Source organism: Parasteatoda tepidariorum, chromosome 5, assembly GCF_043381705.1.
Source record: "Parasteatoda tepidariorum isolate YZ-2023 chromosome 5, CAS_Ptep_4.0, whole genome shotgun sequence".
Lineage (NCBI taxonomy): Eukaryota > Metazoa > Arthropoda > Arachnida > Araneae > Theridiidae > Parasteatoda > Parasteatoda tepidariorum.
The window spans coordinates 1,831,074-1,853,654 of NC_092208.1; the positions used below are offsets into that span (position 1 = coordinate 1,831,074).

General features: G+C 30.1%; 1 protein-coding gene across 1 annotated transcript in view; it reads right to left on the reverse strand.

Annotated features, from left to right (window-relative positions):
* The window catches only part of LOC107442238 (uncharacterized), an 81,040-nt gene that overhangs the window by 34,287 nt on the left and 24,172 nt on the right, over positions 1-22,581 (reverse strand). The window contains exons 7-11 of the mRNA XM_071180872.1: positions 20,532-20,709; positions 18,041-18,241; positions 11,007-11,224; positions 7,614-7,769; positions 7,321-7,432 (exon numbers count right to left, since the gene is read on the reverse strand). Of these exons, the coding sequence (XP_071036973.1) occupies positions 7,321-7,432; positions 7,614-7,769; positions 11,007-11,224; positions 18,041-18,241; positions 20,532-20,709 (865 nt within the window). The remainder of the gene's footprint in view (positions 1-7,320; positions 7,433-7,613; positions 7,770-11,006; positions 11,225-18,040; positions 18,242-20,531; positions 20,710-22,581) is intronic.

Below are 22,581 nucleotides of genomic sequence, written 5' to 3' on the forward strand. Positions count from 1 at the left end.
TTTTATATGTGTTCCTTTTTATGCAAATTTCTCATTTATGCACACTTTTCTAACAATCCTGACTGGGAACAAGAGCAATGATGATTTTATAATTTTTATTGATTTATGCACCATTCTGAAAAAGCAATCCTTAAATTTGATTCCGCTAGACTAGGTTCTTAGAACTTTCATATTTCTAGGTCCCATTTTACGAAGAGCTGGGTCCTATTTGAAATATTAGTTCCGTGGCTCTTTATCCATCGATTAATATTCAATAATATTCATAATTATTTTATATATTGATATTAAATTCTTTTGTAATTAACATCAACAAAAAAAAAACATTAGCAGACAGAAATACGATTTTACAATATTAACCCTTCGCACTCCAATGTCCCCACAGAGGAACCATCAACAGTCACCACTTTAAAATTAAGAAATTTTATACCTGAATAATAAGTACCCTAATTATTTTAAGAATTTTAAAATTGTATAATAATACTATATTGTGTATTTTAAAGGCCATAGTGCTGATATCAGATCAAACAGCATTTAAAAGTACTTGTAGTGCAAAGGGTTAAATTAAATAGTTTTTCTTCTGATTAAGTGAAAAAGATTAGCTAATCTCAAGCCTAAAAATTATCTCCTTCAAGACTAAAAATTATCTCTTTCTTTTTATTGAAAAATTTAAACTTAACAGACTATTTTTAAGTCCATAAGCAATTGCACAATTTAAATCAAACTAATTAAAAAAAAAGAAATATTCTTTTTCAGACAAATCTGTCATCAAGAAAAAACAAAGAGTAATTGACTCATTAGATGAAATGTTTTGTTCTTCAACTGAAACATAAATTAACAATTTTCTGACAAACAGGGTTGCCACAGAAAAAAATGAACAAAATATTTGCTTCTAGCAGCCTAAAGCATGAAAATAGTCGCCTAAAATTATGAAAATAGTTGTCTAAATAAGAACAAAAATTTTCAATAATATTACTAAAATATTATTAAATGACTTCATTGTAATATACCATGATCCATTTAGTCAAGCTGATGGTCAATATGATAATTTTTAAATATACGTTAGTGTTCTAGCACTAAATTTTTATAAAAAAAATTAGTATATTTGCATAAAATGAAATACTTTTAAGTACCAGAACTAATTCAGAAAAATAATTTTTTGTTAAAAAAACATACTCTTTCTAAAAAGATTTTCCCTTTTATTAATAATTGATTTAGCAAATATATGTATATACTGAAAAGTTATTACTAAAGTTCAAAATTTACGTATCGTAATATCGTATTAAAAATAGGGTTCTTTAAAATCATGCAGAATTTCGTAGCAATAACTGTTGAAAAGGCGACCGAGAAACAAAATTGATTTCACAATGGAATCTGTGCAAATTGAGCTCATTAAAAAGTGATGACTCAAATTTGCAATTCAAAATTTTTTATTTTTTAAGAAAAAAAAAATTATTATGTTCAGAAGCTACCGCAGGTTGTCAACCCAATTTACGCTTTAAAAAAAAACATCGCTAGAAGCACAGAAAAGTCTCCCAATAGTCTCCTTTTCTTGAAAATAGTTGCTTTTTTAGACTTTTCAGACAAAAAAAGTTGCCACAGTTGCTTCAGGTCGAAAATAGTTGCAAATAGTCGCATTGTAGTAGTCTGTGGCAACCCTGACGGGCTCAACACTAAAACCTTATATTTAACATAAATATTTTTAAAATAAGTATTGAAAAGTAAAAGGAAACAGGTACAGTCAAAAATAAAAAATTTAAAATTAAATATGTATGTACATGTGTAATGGTAATGTACATCATGTGTAATGGTAATATATATCTGTTGATATATGACAAACCCTAAAAAGATAACAACTTTAATAAACTATGAAATGTGTGCAATGGATAACATTTCATATAATTTGGTTCATATATTAACAGGTGATGTATTACAATTTAGAAACATGGTTTTATTTAAACAAACAGATAATTTACTTTTCAGTTATATTTATATTAAGTTTTGCTTCTCTAAATAAAACAGACAATAAAAATATTAATCCTTCATGTACTTTGTATAGTAAATAATTTACACTTATAGAACAATCTGTCCATTATTTTAAAAAACAAACTGTTTTGATAATTGCAAAAAACAACAACAAATGGATTGGAAATACAATTTGAATTGTTAAAATGTGATGGGGAAAAAAACCACTTGGGTTGAAGGTTTTTTTTTTTTTTTTTTTCAAGTGGCTCCAACTTGAAAAAAACTCACTAGGTTTTTTCTGAGCGCAATTTGATTGACCTGATATTTACAATTAAAAGCTTCAGCGTTTCATTTCAAAACAATCTATTATAAATTTTTTGAAATTGTTGGTATGACTTCAACAGGGGTGATTGCGAGCCCAATTTAAAAAATCCTGAAAATTTCCTGAGTAAAATCATTAATGACTCATTTCAAAAAATTAACGTCTTCATAAATTTAAGACATTGATATTTTCACAACGTGAAATTCTAAATAAATTACATGCAGCATAATTTAAATTAATAATTATGTATTTAGTTTACTTTTTATCTCTAATCACATTTATCACTACCAGATCTTTAATCACATTTACACATCTAATCACTACCAGAAAAAAATATTTACTAATGAAAGAGACGCCAAGTATAAATTCTAGTTCTAATGCTTTTAAATAAAATATACAAGAATTTTTATACATAAATATGATTGATGATTTCTGTAAACTTCTGGACTTTGGATTTCCGGAAATTTCCGAATTGCGGTTAGCGAAAAATCTGGATTTTTTCAGCAGCACAATCATCTCTGCTTTAATTATCCCCATTCCATGTGTGCATTCCAAAAGCGTTTAAACACTGAAATTGGATCATCCAGTTTTGTAGAATAGACCCATTATCATAGATAAATTTGAGTTAAAATTCATTGGTTACCAAAATTTCATTATTTTTTATTAATACACCAAAACAAGTTTTCGCAAAACTGAATAATTTCTGACAATGTCTTTAGAGGAAAGTGAAAGAGGTTGAAGAGAGTTTTGTAAGAGTATTCGATCCTGGTAGCTGTTAAGTCTTCTCAATGGAGCAGAGGCAAAGTTTGGGGAAAGAAGCACAAAAATACATAACATTCTTACCACAATTGTTAAAATATAGTAATGTTGAGCTGTTAACATTGAGCGGCCATGGCTGGGAATTGTATGTTTGAAATAAAGCTGCATGCTTTAAAAACTCACTTTTCTGATAATTTTTTAATTAGCTAACAGGGGTCTGTCCAGATATTTTGTGAAAGGTCCGTTTTTGTAAAATTGTGAAAAAATGACTCGTAATGTGTGAATATAAAATAAACGTTAAGTCACATTCTTTCAACCAGGGTCCTGCTTTTGTGAATGTGTGCAAGTAGGGTCCTGTTATTGCAAAAAAAAAATTTCAAGGAGTTTTTAAATTGTAAAGACATATAAGATTATGCTCAACACTGTAAAATTAAAATTAAAAAAAATTAAATTTTCAAAAATAAACGACAATGACGAAATCAGAGATGCGACATACAAATATTTGGTATTTGGCCTATACTGCTGAACGCAGAATATTAATTTCAGATGAATAAAGGAAGAAGCATCTGCCGAAGACAAAACTTAGTTAGCTTACACCTGTCTTTCTTCCCCCACTCCCTTGGGANGATGGCCAAAAAAAAAAAAAAAAATCAAATATCGGTGGTAGAACGAAACGCTTAGACTCCTTCCCACTCTATAGCGGAAGTCGCGGGAATCCGACTATCGTTCCGGCGGCTTGGGTTTCTCTAATTGGACTCCCTAAAAATTTTAGTTTTTGGAACATGGTCGAAAATTTTAAAAATTGGGAGAAAAAAGCGGATTTCCGCTTTTTTGTGGAAGTCTTTTATCCCGTGGAGACGTGAACGGCAAAATGATCTCCATTGACTCACGGCAATGCAGATTAATATTTGAAACTGCATTCAGGTTTGCCAAATTTTGGACGTTTTGTCTCAGAATGGCGCAGCTTTGGCAGAAACTTAGCTGAATGTCGCAAAATGGCGCAGTTATGCCGTTTTGTCTCAGTTTGTCGCAAATGGCGCAGGCGTAGCATCCCTGAATTTATAAACATAAAATCAATAACAACAAGAAATTATCTGAAATTATTTCCTTAATTCTTTTAACGCTTTTTTTAATACACAGAAAATAAATAAAAGACTAATTTTAATGAACAAAAGAAACATTTATAAAATTTAAAGAGAGAAAGAAAATTTTTCCTTGTCTAATAAGCTTTCTTTCTTTTCAGCACATAAAAGAATATATGCATTGAAAAAAATTATGTATTCCTTTTTTTTTCCTTGTTGCACTTTATAAGTCATTATTGCATCACAAAAAATACATAAAACCGTGCAATATAAGGTACTAACTGAATAAAGATTAATGCTAAAACAATGTGTATGCACATTGTAATCACATGAATTGGAAGAGTGAATTAAATGTAAATTGTGAGATTCAAGTGTTGTAATAAATAATATCATATTAAAAGTATCAATTTTAAATTTTAACCGAATAATGACCCTTAATAACCGTATAAATTTTAAACGAAAATCAATAGTGATAACAAAAGTTACTGGAATGAAATTATGAAAACAATTACCATTACAAAAGTTATGAAAAATCAATAGGGAATATTCAGGTTAACTATTTCAATTCCCTGTAACATAATATATTTTGTGTAAAAAAGTAATTATTCAGGTGTGTGATTCAAATTACTTATTTCTTAATAATATCGTATAAAAGTATTGATAGTTTATAGAAAAAAAACATGTTAATATCAGTAGAAATAATTATTAAAAAATCATTTTTAAAAAAAAGTGATATCGTCACAGTAAAAAGTGACTAATAAATGCACAAATTGAACTTTGCATTTCGTAATAATGCTAAACAATACAGGGATTTTAAAGGGGAAAAAAAACAGGAAATTTGCAGCAAAAATAGCAGATAAAATGACCGAAACACAGCTTGGATTTATGATGATTTTGACGCACTAGAGCTCATTAAAAAGTAATTACTCAAAAGCGTGATTTTATGTTTCATAGAAGGTTTAAAACCTATAGGGAAATCAATTAAATTAACTGCAAAAGAAAGAAGACAGGCATTTATGCATTATCAAAACACGCACTTGTGATGGTATCGAGCGTGGTTTGATAAGTGTTGACTGAAATTAACGATTCAAAATTTCCATGTCATTACATCACATTAAAAATTAATTCGCTTCAGGGTGCATAGCCAAATTTTTCAACAAAAAATAAGCACCTCTTAAGCACTTTACAAGCACTCAACAAATATTTTTAAGCACTAAAAAATCATAATTAGGAAGGTTTGGCAAGTTTTTCCATCATGTCAAAAAAAAAAAACTTTTGTTCATAGTTTTTGACAACTGTAAAAAATCACAAAATTTTGAATCATGTAAAGCGAATGGCGTTGCCATACACAGCGGACAGATGGCACGCCGAAATAGATTGGAGTTGAATTATTTTGTGGAAATGTTGAATGTGAAAATTGTCTTTTTGCATAATTCGTGGTAAAAATCGACATGGTAAAGGAAAAATGTCATCTTGGAAAAGGGAAAATTAAGCACTTTTCATAAACATCCAATTAAAAAAGCACCTTTAAGGGCTTTTTAAAAAACGAAAATCAAACGTAAGCACCTTTCAGCACTTTTTAAAAATGCTTAATTCTTCTGTTACAAATCTAGGGGGTGATTATAAGCCCAACTCAAAAGTCCTAAAAATGTTTTGAGAAAAATCTTTAATGACGCATTTCAAAAAATTAATGTCTTCATAAATTTAAATCATTGATATTTTCAAAACATGAAATGCTAAATAAATTATATGCAGCATAATTTAAATGAACAATTATGTATAAGCTTATTCTTATCTCGAATCGCATTTTTTATTCGACCAGAAAAAAAAATATTTACAAATGATAGAGATACCAAGTATAAATTCTAGTTCTAATATTTTTAAATAAAATATACAAGAATTTTTAAACATAAATGTGATAGATGATTTCTCGAAACTTCTGGAACTTGGATTTCCGGAAACTTCCGGATCGCAATCAGCAAAAAATCCGGAACACAATCATCTTTGCAAATCAGAATTTGTAACAAAATTGCTACTTATTAAAAAAAAAGTTTTTTTTAAGAAAAAAATCAAATCAGAAAAAACACTAATTTTTCTAGGATTGATTTCTTAAATGTTTTACATTTCGAAATTACCTTTTAGATTATCAATTTTATGTTTGCCTCAGTAGTTAAAATTCTAACTGAAGTTATGGAATTTTTTTTTCCTTGTGTTCTTGAAATTTATCGAAAGCTGTGATTTTCTTTGATAAATCGGAGTAATAAAAAAAAATTCGTGATCACACGGGAATAAGAACTTGGGGGGGGGGGGCNAACTGGGGGGGGGGGGGGCTGGAAACAAGTCTTAGTAACGAGATTCGACGTAAGTAACGAAATTTAAATTTTAGATCAACAGAACTTCAAAACAATTTTGAATATAAATCATTGATTAAAAAAATCAGTAAATCAACGGTTTTGAGATTAGCGAAATTCTGGTAACTCTCCCCGAGGTTAGCTACAAATCCTGTGGCAGAAATTTTTCGGGATTTCTGTGACAAAACACTCTTGCACTAATATCTTTCAGCAAGATACTTTCAATAATAACAAAGATGTATGTTACTAATTTAAGGTAACAAAAATGCTGGGTTTACAAAAACAAAAAACTATATAATTTTTTAAAATTGAATACGTAACATTTTTTGGATTCTAATATTATGAGCGATATTCTCGCATTTTGTTGGGGGGAGGCAGTAATTATTTCCTTTCTCGTATTTTAAAAACTATAATCATATTAAAAAAAATAATTAAATATCACGAAATTTGTAGCAGTTATTACCGAAAAACAGATCTTCAAAAGGGGTCACTCGAATGCATGTTTCGTTTCAAGATTTGATTGCTGCAATAAATAATACAGTTTAAAAAATATCGGGTTTTAAAAACTATGTGGAAATCAAAAGCAACAACTGGCAAAAAAAATCTATAGAATTATTCCCTAAAAAAGTAAATGATCAAAGGTGGAATTTGAATTTCCCACATGGCCTGAAATGTATCGGGATATCTAAAAGCCAGGTGAAAATCAATGTCAATAACTGCTGAAAATACAATCAATATGGATATCGGCATAACTTCAAAAAGCGCTTCAAAAAGTGATTGCTTAAATACCAAAATTAAATTTTGCATATAAATTTCCGCAGAAAAGCAAACCAAAATTTTTTACTTCCCAAAAGAAAAATCTTTCAGCAAGGAATCTGTAGAGTTCTGTGACATTGTCACCGCGATTCTGCCACGGAGGGCGACAAAACATGTGTTTTAGAGAATAAGGGTTTGCCCTTTCAGTAAACAAAAAAAAAGTGGTTATGGACAGATAATTTTTTAATCACTCTTTTTTCATATTTTAGTTGCCGAGGCCAGTGGTGATGCTTTATTTTTCTCAATAATAACGAGCATGATTTTTGTGACAAGGATAATAAAATGGCTAAAGAACAGAAATAAAACAGAAGTAAAACTCACTTGAGCTCCTTTAGAGTCCGTTCCTGATACACTCTGTTTGAGCAATATTTTACGTATATTGAAAAAGAGGGCAACTGGGCATGATGCAAGATAATATCACAAATATCTGGTATCAAAATACTGTCACCCCATCTTGCAGTCACATCGTACAGTATTCTGTAAGAATGAGGGAAAAATACGTTAATCAAGTACAATTTACATTATAAATGACAATATACAATCTTTTGAAATAACAGAATATACAGTAGAACATTGCAAATATAAGCCTCAATAATTTGAAATTCTGAAATAATTTGAAACTTTGTTTTAAAAAGGCAGGCATATGAATCTATTTCCCATTAGTCTCAGAAACGTCGGAATTGATACTCTCTTTTCGTCACCCAGTGGGCACCTGTTTCTGAGTTACGGCGGTGAAATGGCGTATATATAATACAATATATATAATTTATTATATAGCATAATTTCTTTGCTTAATTCTATTTTATACAAACTTACTTAATGGTTATTACCACCAATGTGTGCATACATCAAATAAGATAGTTTCCCTTTACACAGAGATAATAAGGTTTTGAAAAACTGAAATGGTGGCAACAAAACTGTGTTCAAATCACTCACATAAAATTTTTTTTTAAACAGGGTTTGTAATCAACTTTTTGAACAAAAAATAAGCACTTTTCAAGAGCTCAAAAAATATTCTTAAACTATTTTTAAAATACATACATACATATATATATATATAGGAGGATATATCTGTATTGCGATCTGTCGCGCCAACTACAATCGATAAGCTGCTGAATAGCATGTCGAATGTAGAGGTTTGCTCAGGGTGGCTAAGGGTTGTACCTTTCGTACGGGTCCCTTTCTTAGATGTTTTTTCAGTTTCTCGAGGGCCACTGCCCGGAAGTGACCAAGACTTGGCGATTATTCTGGCACTGATCACGATACAGAAATCTTCCCAAGTATAATTAGGCTATATGCACTAATATATATACATACACACTACTGGCCATTAAAATCACAACACCAGGAAGGCAACACACCATGAATGTGAAATTTGCAGGACGGATAAAGCATGTTGCGGTATGTAGATGATTAGCTTATCAGAGCATTCATGCAATGAAAGAGGTGGAAGCAGCACCTACAATGTGTTTAAAAGAAGAGATCTGACAGTAAGTTTCTCATACAGAAATTGAATTTGAGCATGGCTCTTGTGTGAAAAAGAACGGACCTGAGCGTGCAAGAAAGAGAAATGCCTACCAACATGCGCCTGAGTTTGATCGAGGTCAAATCGTGGCCTACCGGGATTGCGGCTTATCGTACCGAAGTATTGCTGCTCGCGTTGGTCGAGATCTCACAACTGTCAGCAGAATATGGAATCAATGGGCTTGTGACGGTCGCACGGAACGCCCTGCAATCTCAACGATCCCCCCATCACTGACAGCCGAGAAGACAGACATATTATCCACAAGGTTTTAAGGGATAGTACAGCTACATCACAAGCCCTGAGTCAACAAATAGGGTCATTTGTAACCTTGCATTTGAAGTGTTGTTTTATCACCTTAATACAAGAGAGACTTCCTCAGAAGGTTAGCAAATATTTTATTCACCATAGCTGTTCCATTTTTCCTCCAAACTGTTGCTATCCAACATATAAGAAATAATTTATAATCATCTTGCTTAATCGATTCCTTATCGATTAAGAATAATACTACAGAGTATCCCCCCAGTGACATAGAATCATACTCTGAAACGACATAATATTTCACATAAAATTTTGAATATTACACTATTTACATCATTGATAAATAATATTTTATACTAAACAACCTTGCTCAGTTAATAATGTTAATAACAAGCATAAGTTGCCAGTTTTGCTGGGAAAGTGTACATGTCTTCCAGACCTAGTCACAATTTTGTCGGGTTCCATGGGAGAATGATTTTTTTCTGTACGTAAGGATTTGGAACTTCCAGGTTTTACAACCCGTAAGTTTGATTCAACCTTCTCTGTAGTAGGAATCAAATAGGGTAAACTAACCAGTGAAGGAACAATTAAGCTTCGCTTACCTTTTAAAAAACCATATTAATTTCAAAATTCGTAATTTTAGTTAAATGACAGTGTCAACATATTTGTTACTAATTGCAAATTATGTAAAAAAATTGTAGAGAACTTACATAATATTGTTTTAAAGTTTTGGAGGTTCAAATAACAAGTAGTAAGAAGACCAAGTGAAGGAACAGCTCTTACCAGTGAATGAACACCCAGTAAAGGAACACTTAATTTTGGTTATTTTTTAATGCTCTTTATGAATTTATAAGCCATACAAATATTTAAAAACAAGCCTATTCTTGAAATTATAACATATAAATACTTGGAAAATGTTAACTTTTTTTTGTAATCATGAATTGAAAATTAAAGTGTCAACATATTAACACATACTGTTCATTCACTGGGAAATCTATGCCCAGTAAAGGAACATGCCTGTTCCCTCACTGGTTAGAAGTTGTTTTTCGTATTTTTAACATACTTTTGATGCGGAACATCACTAAAGGTACAAGAAAATTAAAGTTTATCTTTTATTTTCATTAACTTAGAAAAAAAACCAGTAAAGGAACACTTGTTCCTTCACTGGTTTTTCATCGTTTGGTGATCCAGTGAATAAACACCCCCTTATCTCAGTACTTTATTATGCTATGATGCTTAAAAAAAATAAAACGTAACTTCAATAACTATATTTTGAATTCTCTTTTTCACAGTGAGAAAAATAAAACTATTACATGCAATTAATTCCACTTCAAACATATAAATACAAACACTCACCTTATAATTTTTTCAAAGAAACAAGGTGTTGCAGAGATAATAACAAATTCAAAATTTTTTCTCTAGAAAAAATTTTGAATTTGTTATTATCTCTGCAACACCTTGTTACCTGGTCAAATAGACTTCTCTAGAAGTCTATTTGACCAGGTAATCCAAAACATTGCTAGATGACTTCCTATTGTTTGGCAGTAAGCTATTGTTACTAATCAAAGAAAAACTTTCAAATTCTTATTTTTAATCAATATATTTGAAATGTTCCTTCACTGGTTGGTTTACCCTATGCTGGCTTTACATGGTCTATGGACACAGTAGATTGCCTACCATTTAGTTGAATTGTAACGTTTTTAGCTGACAGTTTCAAAACCTTATATTCCACATAAGATGCATTTATGTCGTTTCAATTGGCAAGTTCATATCACATCCAGGTCACAAATGAGGGGATTCAATTATCAATTAAAAATAATACTACAAATTTTATAACAACTTTATAACCTTGAATGGTGGCACTGTATTTGTGACTATTTCAATACTGGTTAATCAGCTAACCCTGAATAATATGGAAAAAAAAGGATTACCTGTCGCTCACTTCCTTGAGGTGAATGATGTCTGAAAAGAGGACGTCCTGTTCGTGTTTACTGAGGACGGATGAGAACTCTGGAGCCTGAATGAAATTCTCGTAGAGGACTTTCAGGCTCCTCACGTAGGATGCCTGAGACTGGATGAACTCAAATATTCCTTCCTGAAGTTTTAACTCTTGGGCAGATATTCTTTCCAAAATTCCACTCTCTTTCACCTTTCATTATATAAAAACAAATGTTGAATATTTGCACTTCAATTCCTGACAATACAGTTTAGTAAAATACCACTGAAATCTGGACCATTATTATCTGGGGCTTACGACTTCCTATCACTTTCACATAGTTTTAAAACCGTGAACTTGATTGGGTAGAGCAGTTTTTTCCAAAGTGTGGTACACGTACCCCCAGGGGTACGGAAACAGTTTAGCGGGGGTACGCATTTTTACGCGAAATATTTTGCAACAAACGAAAATTTAAACAAATTTTATTTAAAAACAAATCTAGCCATGAAAATTTACGATGTCGTATTTTCCTTTGAGCTATTTTTCGCAGATTTAGCAGTTAATAATTAGTGGTGTCCACAGTCAGTTGTGATTTTTAACTTTTGCGCAATTTTTTTATAGTAAAGGTTTGAAATGAACTCTAATTATTTTGATTATTTTTACAGAATATAATTTTTATCCCTAACATAGAATTTTTTACCGAAAACTTTGTACCAAAAAAGAAAAGTAAACATATTTTTAAAAAAATACATTCATTTTATTATTAGTGGTACACAGCGTTACGAAAAATTTAGAAAGAGTACTCAAAAGTCATAAGTTTGGGATAAGTGATAGAGCTTCGCGTTTCCGCGCCACAGGTCCTGGGTTCAATCCTCAGGCCGGGCAAGGTCGACTCAGCTTTTCATCCCTTCAGTGGATCGATAAATGAGTACCGAGCTTGCTGGGGAACTAAACACTGAGGGTTCCACGTTCGGCTAGGCATCTGACCGGAACATCTGCTCCTGCACCCCAGAGCCCAAGGTCAAGAAAACAGAGATGGGCACAGTAGACCTTTTCCCTCTATGGCCTGTCGCGCCACTGAGTTTAGTTTAAATAGAAGAGTATAAGTTCAAGATTAAATGAAGGTTGTTCTTACTGCTGAGGTTGAAAAATAACAGTGGAAAGTCCTATATCGTTCTCACTTTAATAAGTACATAATTTTTTTTCCTTCTTAACATTAGGGTTTTTAAGGTAAAAAAAAGACATGTATTATTCAATTAAAGATACATTATTCAAAATATAATGCAATAAAACACGCATTCTTCAATATAATAAATTGATGAATAACACCAATTTTCACACACATGACATTTTATTAGTAATAAAATAAAATTATTGAAAGAATGCTCAATAAAATAAATAATGCTGCTAAAATTTAAAAAAAGAAATAAGCAGACAATAAGTTCACCTTTGTTCTTTATATGAATTAAGACACATTTTTTTCAACTTTTTTCTTTTATACTTAATATAAAGAATTAGCTCAACTTATATTTAAACAAATGACTTTTAAAATAATTTTCAAGTTTGATAAGTAAATTAATCCTATTAAATATTAAAAAAAATTTAAAACATGGAACAGAATTAAGTAAAATTTTTTAACAAAGATACTTCTAATTTAAACTAAAAAAGAGTCTATTTGCTGTTAATATTTAATTTTCATTTATGTTTACAGTTCACAAAACTGCTTCTCAACAAGTGTACTTACTTATGCAGTAAAAAGATTCAGCTATCCTATGTGCAGCAGAAAGAAGAAGAAAAAAGGAATTTTATTTATCCATTCATTTTAGAAAAAGAAAAATAAATTTATTAATTGTGATTTTAGTGCAGAATGCAGAGTTCACACACAAAAAAGAAAAAATTTCTTCCTTGAATTTTCCAGGTAATTCTGGGCAAAATTCTAAGCAAAATACTGGCAATCCAGATAATTCTACACAAAATTCTAGGATTGAAAAAAAAAGTCAACTAAATTTATATTTAATAAAAATGTAAATTCAGATTAGAAATAAATTTGCAATTCTAAGAAAACATTAATAAATTATTTCACTTAAAAAAAGTGGGTGATATAATCTACGATTAGAAATAAAAAATTGTCAGAACATGACTGAAAGAGAAAATAAGGGCAACGTTCAAAAAAGGAGAAGAAAAAAGTAATTGCAAAAAAAAATAATAAATAAAAATATATAAATATGTGTAATTGAAATAAACCACATTTAATTAAAACGTAAGAACATTTCTGAAAACAAAAATGCAATATACAAACAAAATGCAATAAACAAACTAAATACAATAAACACCAGAAAACCTAATTAAGCAATAATTTAAAAAATAAAAATAAAATAAACATATTTTTTAACACCAAATCATCTTAGATGCTAATAAATATATAAACAATCCATATTTAAAGTTAAATCAAATAGAATAAATAACTAAGAAAAAGCAATGCTGTTTATCAAGAGATAAACAAAAATAAATAAAATCATAATAATTAAATGATAAAAATGTAATGTATTTAATACTTTGCTATAAGATAAATAAATAAAGTATCCTTAAGTATGAAACAACATTGCAAGAAAACGAAAAAAAATAAAAATAAAGAGAGATTTTATTCATAGGTGCCACTCTAAAAATATTTCAAGACGGAACTTATTTTTTTTGATAAATGAACACAATCTAGAATTATTTACTAGAATTTTCAGACATTTACAGTTCACCGACTCCAGAATGTATCTTTCTATAATAAGAACTTATATATTATAATTATCAAGTTTTTTTTTTCTTTCATTCTATTAATTTATTTTTTACATCAAACTAGATAAATATAACAGCTAACCTTGTACATCTTTTTACATCAACCACTGATTAATAAACAACCAATTTTTTCTAAGCTATACATATCTCCATTTATTTTTTCACTTCATCATTATTTATTTTTTGTCCTATCTCTATAATTTCCTCTTTTTTTAAAAAATAATAATCTCAATTTAACTTGGGGCAGTATTAAAAAACGCTTGGGAAAAATAAAAACATGAATATTTAGATAGAACAATAGTACAAATTTTGTTTTAGCAAGCAAGCGTTGAAGTTCAATCTCATTTTTTCATTAATGAGCTACATCATTACTTGATCATTTCACAGTAATTATAAAGATTACCAATGTTTACAATAAAATGTAATTTTTATTTTTACTTAACAGCAAACATTTGTTACAATTTTAAGGATATACATAAATTTTAATATTAAAAACAAATTGAAAAGAGATATTAAATTATGAAACTTCCAACTACTGATTTTCTTTCAAGACTGATTTCAGTCCCCAGAACTGAAGAGTGGCACCCTTGCTTATTAATTAAAAAATAAAAGAGGAACTTGTTAACAACTAAGTCATACTATCCCGATACAATCAATGAAAATAATAATTTGTGTTTAATTGAATTGGAGTTAATCAACTGTCCAACATTCATAAAAATATAAGATGAAAAAAAAAAACCTATGAAATAAAATTAAAAACAGGAAGAAAAAAAACTCTTAGTAATTTGCATGTATGAGAGTTTTTGTCTTACGACATTATTTTGCCCACAAAAAATTAAACTCAAAGATAATTTCTCTACCGGATACCACAAAATCCTTCTCTCCCATTTTATTTCCATTTAATTTTATAAATTCTTCATTTTAACAAGATGTTGTTAAATTTAGCAATATCTACATAAAATGAAAGAATCTGTTCAAGAAAAAAATTTTAAGAGGTTATACAGATTAGATTGCAAATGGAAAAAATATTTCCGTTTTTCCATTCTTCAAATAAATGCAATAAAATTATTTTATTTGGTCCTTTAAATAAAAATAAAAAAACATTTGAACAATATTTTATAAAATTTTTATTGTCAAATTTATAAAATACAGTCTTTTGGGCATTGCTTTTGCAATGTTCCGCAAACCTTCAGGATTGTTAGAGCCTGGACATTGATCACCAAAAAAATACAGAAAATGCCCTTAAAATGCGAAAAAAAAGAAAGAAGTTTCTTAAAATTGAACTATTATTTAATTAAAACGTTTAACTAAAGCAATGTCACAAAACGTTAAACTAAAACAGTAATATAATGCATGTTTCATATTCACAAAAATTTGAAATAAATGTTAGAAGCTAAAATAAATAAATAAAGGGAAATAAATTGACTCACGAACAATATGTTACGCACATAAATTTTAACACTAACATAAAACCTACAAATGTTATTTATTGTTTTTAATGTTATTTAACCTTCAAATGTTAAATATTAACCTTTTAGAGAAGTTTGGTACAACAGTTGTACCCTAAATCTTTTTTTATTATAAAATATTTAACATATCAGAGACAAATAAACATAAAAAAATTTTGTGAGATCACATTTGCTTTTACTTCAACATGGTCAGTTCACACAACTCAAATGTAGAGGAATAAATTTTTTAAAATATATATAGATATACCAATAGGAGTGTAATGAACATGGGTGATTGTGAGCCAAAATTCAAAGTCAAAATTCCGGACAAATTTCATGAGTTAAAAAAAAAAAACAGTTTAAATTGAAAAATTAAAAAAACCTTTAAACAAGTTTTTTCTTCCTTTTTTTTCAATATTTCTCAGTTTACTTATAATATATTTAAAATTTTACACATACCTATACCATTTACATACCTATGATGACCTGGAGAAGTAATTAAAATTTACAAATATGTCTTTCTTTCTTGAGTTCATGATTATAACTATTTGCTGATAAAAAATGAATATTAATCATGAATATAAGCTTATAAAGTATCTCTCTGGCTCTCCCTTACAAACAAATAAAATAAACTGTGTCTTTAACTGTGTATCCAAAACTAAAAAGTTAACTAAATAAATAAATAAAAAATCAAATGACGTCAAATTTGAAGAGCATATAAAAAGGGGATTTTACAGGTAATTTCAGAAACTTATACAACAGAGTGAAAAAGTGAATAACACCATCTGAAAAATTTCAAATGGATAAGCAATTCACATACTTTTAGAAATTATTTAATTTGCAGTTGTAAGTAATAATTGCCCCTTGTATTAATAAATTTCTTTATCTTAAATTAGCCATTGAGATAAAACTCACTTTAAAAAATCGGATTTAAACAAAAAAAAAACTAATGATGNTTTAAAAAAAAAAAAAAAAAAACTAATGATGGTGCCCGTTGCCTATTAAAATTGAGACCCTTAATTCACTCCTACAGCATCATTCCCTTTTTTCACAGAAGCAGAGATGCCAACTTGAAAATTATGATTTCAGTAATAATCACACATAACTTATAATGATTTTCAGTAATCCTCAGTAATAATAAAGTTTTACCTCATAATTTTAATATTAAAGATTTAATGTTTATTTTAATGGTACTATAAATTAAAAATTAATACGAATTAATTCATTATATAATTATTTTAATAATTAATATTCCAAAACTGTTCTGTTTAAAAAAACATAAAATTTGAGTTTAAGATTCACCTAAAAAGGTACATAGTAATTCACATATTTTTAGAAATTATTTAATTTGCAGTTGTAAGTAATAATTGTCCCTTGTATTAAAAAATTTCTTTATCTTAAATTAGACATTGAGATAAAACTCACTTTAAAAAATCGGATTTAAAGAAAAAAAAAACTAATGATGGTGCGCCTATTAAAATTGAGACCTTTAATTCACTCCTATAGCTTCAGTCCCTTTTTTCACAGAAGGCACAGAGAAATTTGCTATTTACATGCTTTCAAAGCTAAAGAAAAAGCTGTGTTTTTGATCATTTTAAACAAACGTCCTATAGAATTAGATTTTACAAAACCGTCATCACGGTTGCATAAAAGGATAGTTTTATAATGATTTTATGAGTAGTGGTCAACGTATAAAACTAAAATTAGGGTCGTTTCTTTTTTAATACAGTAAGCTCTCGCTACTACAACATCCGATACAACAATGACTCCCTCTATTACAATAATGTTTTGTGGTCCCAACGAACTTGCATAAGAATTAATGTTATCCTCCTCTCAATGTTGCGATATTCTTTAAAGTAATAAACCCCTGTAAAACAATTTTTTCTTCATATTTCAACCTTATTTTCTCCATTTATTATTGGCCCCATTATTCATTTAATGTAAAAAATCTTACTTTATCATATTTTGCTATCCCCCCCCCGTCTTTTCTGACACGAGAAGACTCACGGCTGATTATGTATGAACTTATCTTATTTCTTTTCGCCACAGTGAATGGCTTTAGTATTCAACGTACATAGACCACCCCAAAACCTTCCATTCTTAGAATTGCCCCCCTAATCTCTTAGGAAGTCACTGATTTCATATTTAACCACGATTAACACTCTGCAAGTTAAATTTTTATATAATATTTAAATAGATTTATAGTTAATACATGTTGCATACGCCATGCAGCGCCACCTGTAAGTAAGCAGACTCCCGGACATTCTCTCACTGAACGGCTACGGGGAGCGAGCTCATTAAGATGTTCCAGCTCTAATTATTTTGTACTGCCATTTAAGTGTTTTTTGTCATAATAAAAGCTTTAAAATGCAACCCTAGACTGCTTTGAAGCTTCATCGACACTCCCCGTCCGTAACATACATATATAACATTAACATTTAAAAAAAATCTTACTGTGTCTGTTAAAGCGCCATCTATACGAACCTCAAAAATGTGTTTCTTTGAAGTGCTCTGTGAGATCCCTCCTCCCTGTGTACGTGTGTTAGTGAACACCACGTGAAGAGCGCCAATAAAATGAGCGTTTTATATACAGTTCTCGAGAGTGTTTTGATTTAAGTGAAGTGTGATTTCATACCCAGCTGGCCCAAGCAGTGTCCCCAAAGTATGAAGGCCCTCAATATAACAATATATCCCTCTACAACATTATTTATTTATTTGGGTCCCTAAAATATTGTTGTAGCGAAGTTTAACAGTACAAAAAATCCTTTTTACCAACCAATGAAAGGAAACTCACCTCAGGAAGTTCACACCAAAGCATTTTGATGTCAGCTGCTTCTGGACTCAGTTGCTCGACAACCGAGAGTTGTGGAGATTTTGCTTCACTCGAAGAAGCCTCGGGAATCCACATGATGGGAGACAAATTTTTTGAGCCACTTCGACAAAACGAAACACGCTCCTTCACGTTTCTTTCGTAAAATTGGTACAGAGGAACTTGCTGTAAAAAAAAAAAGACATAAATAATTCATAATACCAAAATTAATATTTTTACTAAAATGATAAGCTAAGGTCAAGGACATTTTTTCTGTTTCGGAAGACGCGGTTTGAAACGCATTGGCCTATTTCGAAACGCAACAGAAAAATCTACGTAAATGACAAAAATGGATTATTACCAATTGGCAAAATGGGTCTTAGTTTGGATTTGATGGCGTCAACACTTTTCAACTGTGTTCAAGAGTAATAGTAAACAGTGTGCATGCGTAGTCATTACATGCGTTGCTATGGAGACCTCTGCTGTTTTTATCTTTATTTTCACTAGCAGGCATTCTTAATGTATTTACAGAATAATAATTAAAAGTATTTTTACATTCTTTTTATTATTAACTTATAATGACTGGCTGGACGATGATTTAAAAATAAATATGAATGCTGAAGAAGGAAAAGTATTTCGAAACACGTACATAGGCAGCATATGAAAGAGGACAAACATCAATTGAGACAGTCCATGATTTGAAATGTTTAACGGAGTCAATCCAGAAAGAAAAAGCATTTCACCAATGGGATCGTAATAAGGCGATCACAGCTTTTTTCTATTTTTTTAAATTCCGTATTTTTCAACCCTCCTCCAATCCTTTTAATTAACACATTGCTAATTTTACATGACTTGCCCATCTGGCCAAAATTATTTTTGTGGGTTCTACATTGCATTAATTTCTTCAAATCATTTTCGTATCGATAATAATATAAAAAAAATTAAAAGCATTACCAATTATGCGTTTCTAATAATCTTGGCTACGAACAAACTCAGTGCCGGTCACCTGTGTCCCCCATGGCATTCAACGTGTCAACCAGTTATTTTTCAAATTTATTTGGTATTATTGTTTGATAAGCCACATTTTTCAACAATGAAAAAAAGATCAAAAATATATGCTTTGTAATTAGTTTTTTGAAATTCTATTTTAACATTGTACAAGCAAGGGAAAGAAAATAGCTGTTGAACTACTTTCCGCAAAATCTATCAATTGTAAGAATCAATCTATCAAATCGGCATATCGTGCAATGGTAATAAGCCGGAGAAAAAATATAGTGAAGTAACACAAGTAGATGCATTGTATTGTATGCACAAATCTATTATAATTTATTTTATGCACAAAGATTCTGGAGTAGAAAAATCTTTAAACGAATTAAAATAAATTCTCTTTTTTAATGCCTACTAACGAGAATACTGCTTCGTATGATCACCGCTCACTAAATTTTATTTTCAGTCATAGTCAATTGTTTCATGTCCATTAGTTGTTAAAGACAGCGTTTGCTTTATTTTTAATGAAACATGAAGCCGGAGAATGGATTTAAAAACTGCATTCACTGGGGGGAGGAGAGGGGGAAATGTACTAAAAAAGGAAAGTTTAGCTGAGGAGCGAGAAAAAAGAAATTGAAATAAGTAATAGCTGTTATTTCAGATTACACAAAATTCTTATCCTACACTTTTTTTAGAAATGTATATTAGCACTTTAACTATACGAATTAAGCTTCTTCCTTTTAGCACATGCATGAATAAAATTTGAATTGGCACAATATTATCAAAATTTTAATTTAAAAAAATTCAAAGTGCCAAAATGATTATATATTTTTGGTCTCTCAGAATAATTGAATAGAAATAAGACAAAGGGGTAAGCTGTATTGCCACAACAGCCTGCTGTGTGACAGGAGATAATGGAGGTTAAGGTTCCACAATTTCGCGACCCACCGCTTGAGTAGTCAGCATTATGCGCAGGTCACAGGGCGGGCTTTTAACCGCCATCGAGGATCGGACTCCGGTTCTTCCCAAGGACAGTTTAGAGCCTAACAAACTGTGCCACCACAGTTCCAGAAAAAGATAGTTTACATATTATCTGTAAAAGTTGTCAACCCTGAAGTTATCTTTCTGGAAATGTTGATTGCAGAATTGAGACTGGAATAATTTTGCCAGAAAAAGCAATTTGGAAATTTAGAATATCAACTACAAGATCTTCCCAGTGAATATAGACTGATAGATCTGGACTTGTTAAAGTTAAATAAAACTTGTTTAATAAAACTAAGTCCATTTTAATTCTACCTATCTCAAAGGGCCATCACAGTTTTTATATAAAAAATAAATAAATAAACAATATTATTCCTGATTTTTTTTTTTTAATGTTGCTATTCGCTCACCGAATATTTGGTACTCTGGCTATTTTTTTGGCCAAATATTCCGTATTTAGTTATTCAGCCAAATCACTATTCGTTACATCGCTGCATTATAAACTTACATCTTCTTTGATTGGAGTGAATAGTATGTAGGTGTGTTCACTGTTTCCTGAGTGCCTACACACTCTTTCAACAGACACATCAACAATGCCAGGTAAGCTTGTTTTTCTCTGCTTAGGAAATTCAACACTTTCCAGTTCATCTGCTCTCACATAAGACACTGAAGAATTCCTTGACAGCCTGGAATAAAGGAACAATTATTCTACACAGAAAAGGAAAGCAGGGTTTAGCACATGAAAAATAAATGGGTTAAAACTATGAAAAAGGAAACCATATTCTTATAGGATAGTCACAAAATCAGAATGCATATGAAGTCTTATATACATATATATATACATATATGTGTATATATATGTAACATGTGAAATAGCTTAATAAAATCAAAAGGACTTTAAACTTAAAAAAAGAATTACATTTTAATTGCAGACTAGCCTTTCAGATTGAAGAGAACTTTAAATAATGTCTTTCACATTATTAACTTTGCTCTTTGCATATATATTAACTTTAATTGAATAGAAATGTAATTTTTATTCATAAAATGAATCCATACTGCTTAAGTAAAATGCCTTTGTGACACCGAAAATCATTCAAATTAATAAATATTTTGAGATATTAATTCATCTTCGTTTGGTCGTATGATTACATCTTACGGCGCCAATTCTAAAGAGGAAGTCTGGATATTATAGATCACATGACATAAAAGAATAACTATATGCTACATGTGAAAAAAGCGCACACTTGTCTTTTGGAAATCGTAGAGTGAATTTGTGTCCAGGAGCCACGTAAATTGTCTCCATTTAAATTTTTAAAGAGCTTTTCTTTACTCTTTTCCTCGATAAATGTTTAGTAAAAATTATTATGGATATATCCTTTCAAAACACGACTGCAAATTAACAATCAGAGGGATAATTGTTAGAAAATGAACTTTCTCCGTATTGTGATAAATTAAATACTTGGCTCAAAAGTACGGCAGAAAGCTCGAAAAGAAAGCATTACAAATATATGTATATATATATTAGATCTATACAGTGAAACCTCGGTTAAGCAGACATTCTTTGGACTTGAAAAATTTACATGAAGGATACCCTAATAACGAAGTTCAACACTATAAATTGTTTTTATAATATTTTCAATTGTGTAAAAATAATTAAATAATCTATAATAACTATCTTAAGGGGCGTAACCAAATTTTATAACAAAAAATAAGAACCTTTTAAGTACTTTTTAAGCACTCAAACAATATTTTTAAGCACTATACACATCAACAAAATACAAAAAAAATTTCAAAGACTTTACACGATCATGATAAAATAACTAGTTTCGGACAAAGAACTCTTTTCTTGATTATATTAGCCATCATAAAATGATCGAGAGATTTTTCGGTTCGATATCAGAGGGTGGAAAATGAGGTCTGAAATGGAGAATATCTTGCAAAATACAGCAGATTTGCACATAAGAGTGCAAGAATCTCACTGAACTCAGCTCAGTAGACACACACGAGTATTCATAAATATTTTATCAAACATGTAAAATGATTGGCGCTTTCATACGCTAGGGAGCGAAGGTAAGCCGAAATAGATTGTGGTTGAATGAATTGTGAAAACATTGAACAGAACAATGTGAAAAGCACGCTTTTGTATAAAACGTGGCAAAAAACGACATGGTAAAAAAAAAAATCTCATTTTGGAAAAGGGACTATTAAGCACTTTTTTAAAAACACCCAATGAAAAGCACCTTTAAATAACGAAAATTGAAAATAAGCACCTTTACGCACTTTTTAAAAATGCTACACACCATGTATCTGTGAAGATATTTATTTAAACTTTAAAAAATATTTTTTTCTTTAAAAAAAGAATATAACTTTCCTATTATCACAGATATTCAAGTTAGTCATATGATACTGAATAGGAGCGTTTAGTCCTTAGTCGGTTTCAATTATTAGATTTCACACCCCCCTAACCCATCGCTTGATAGGTCCTTGAAAGTAAACTTCCAGCAATTCACTGAAGAAGAAAGAAAGCAATGCTTATGTGTAAGGCAGGAGAACGTACA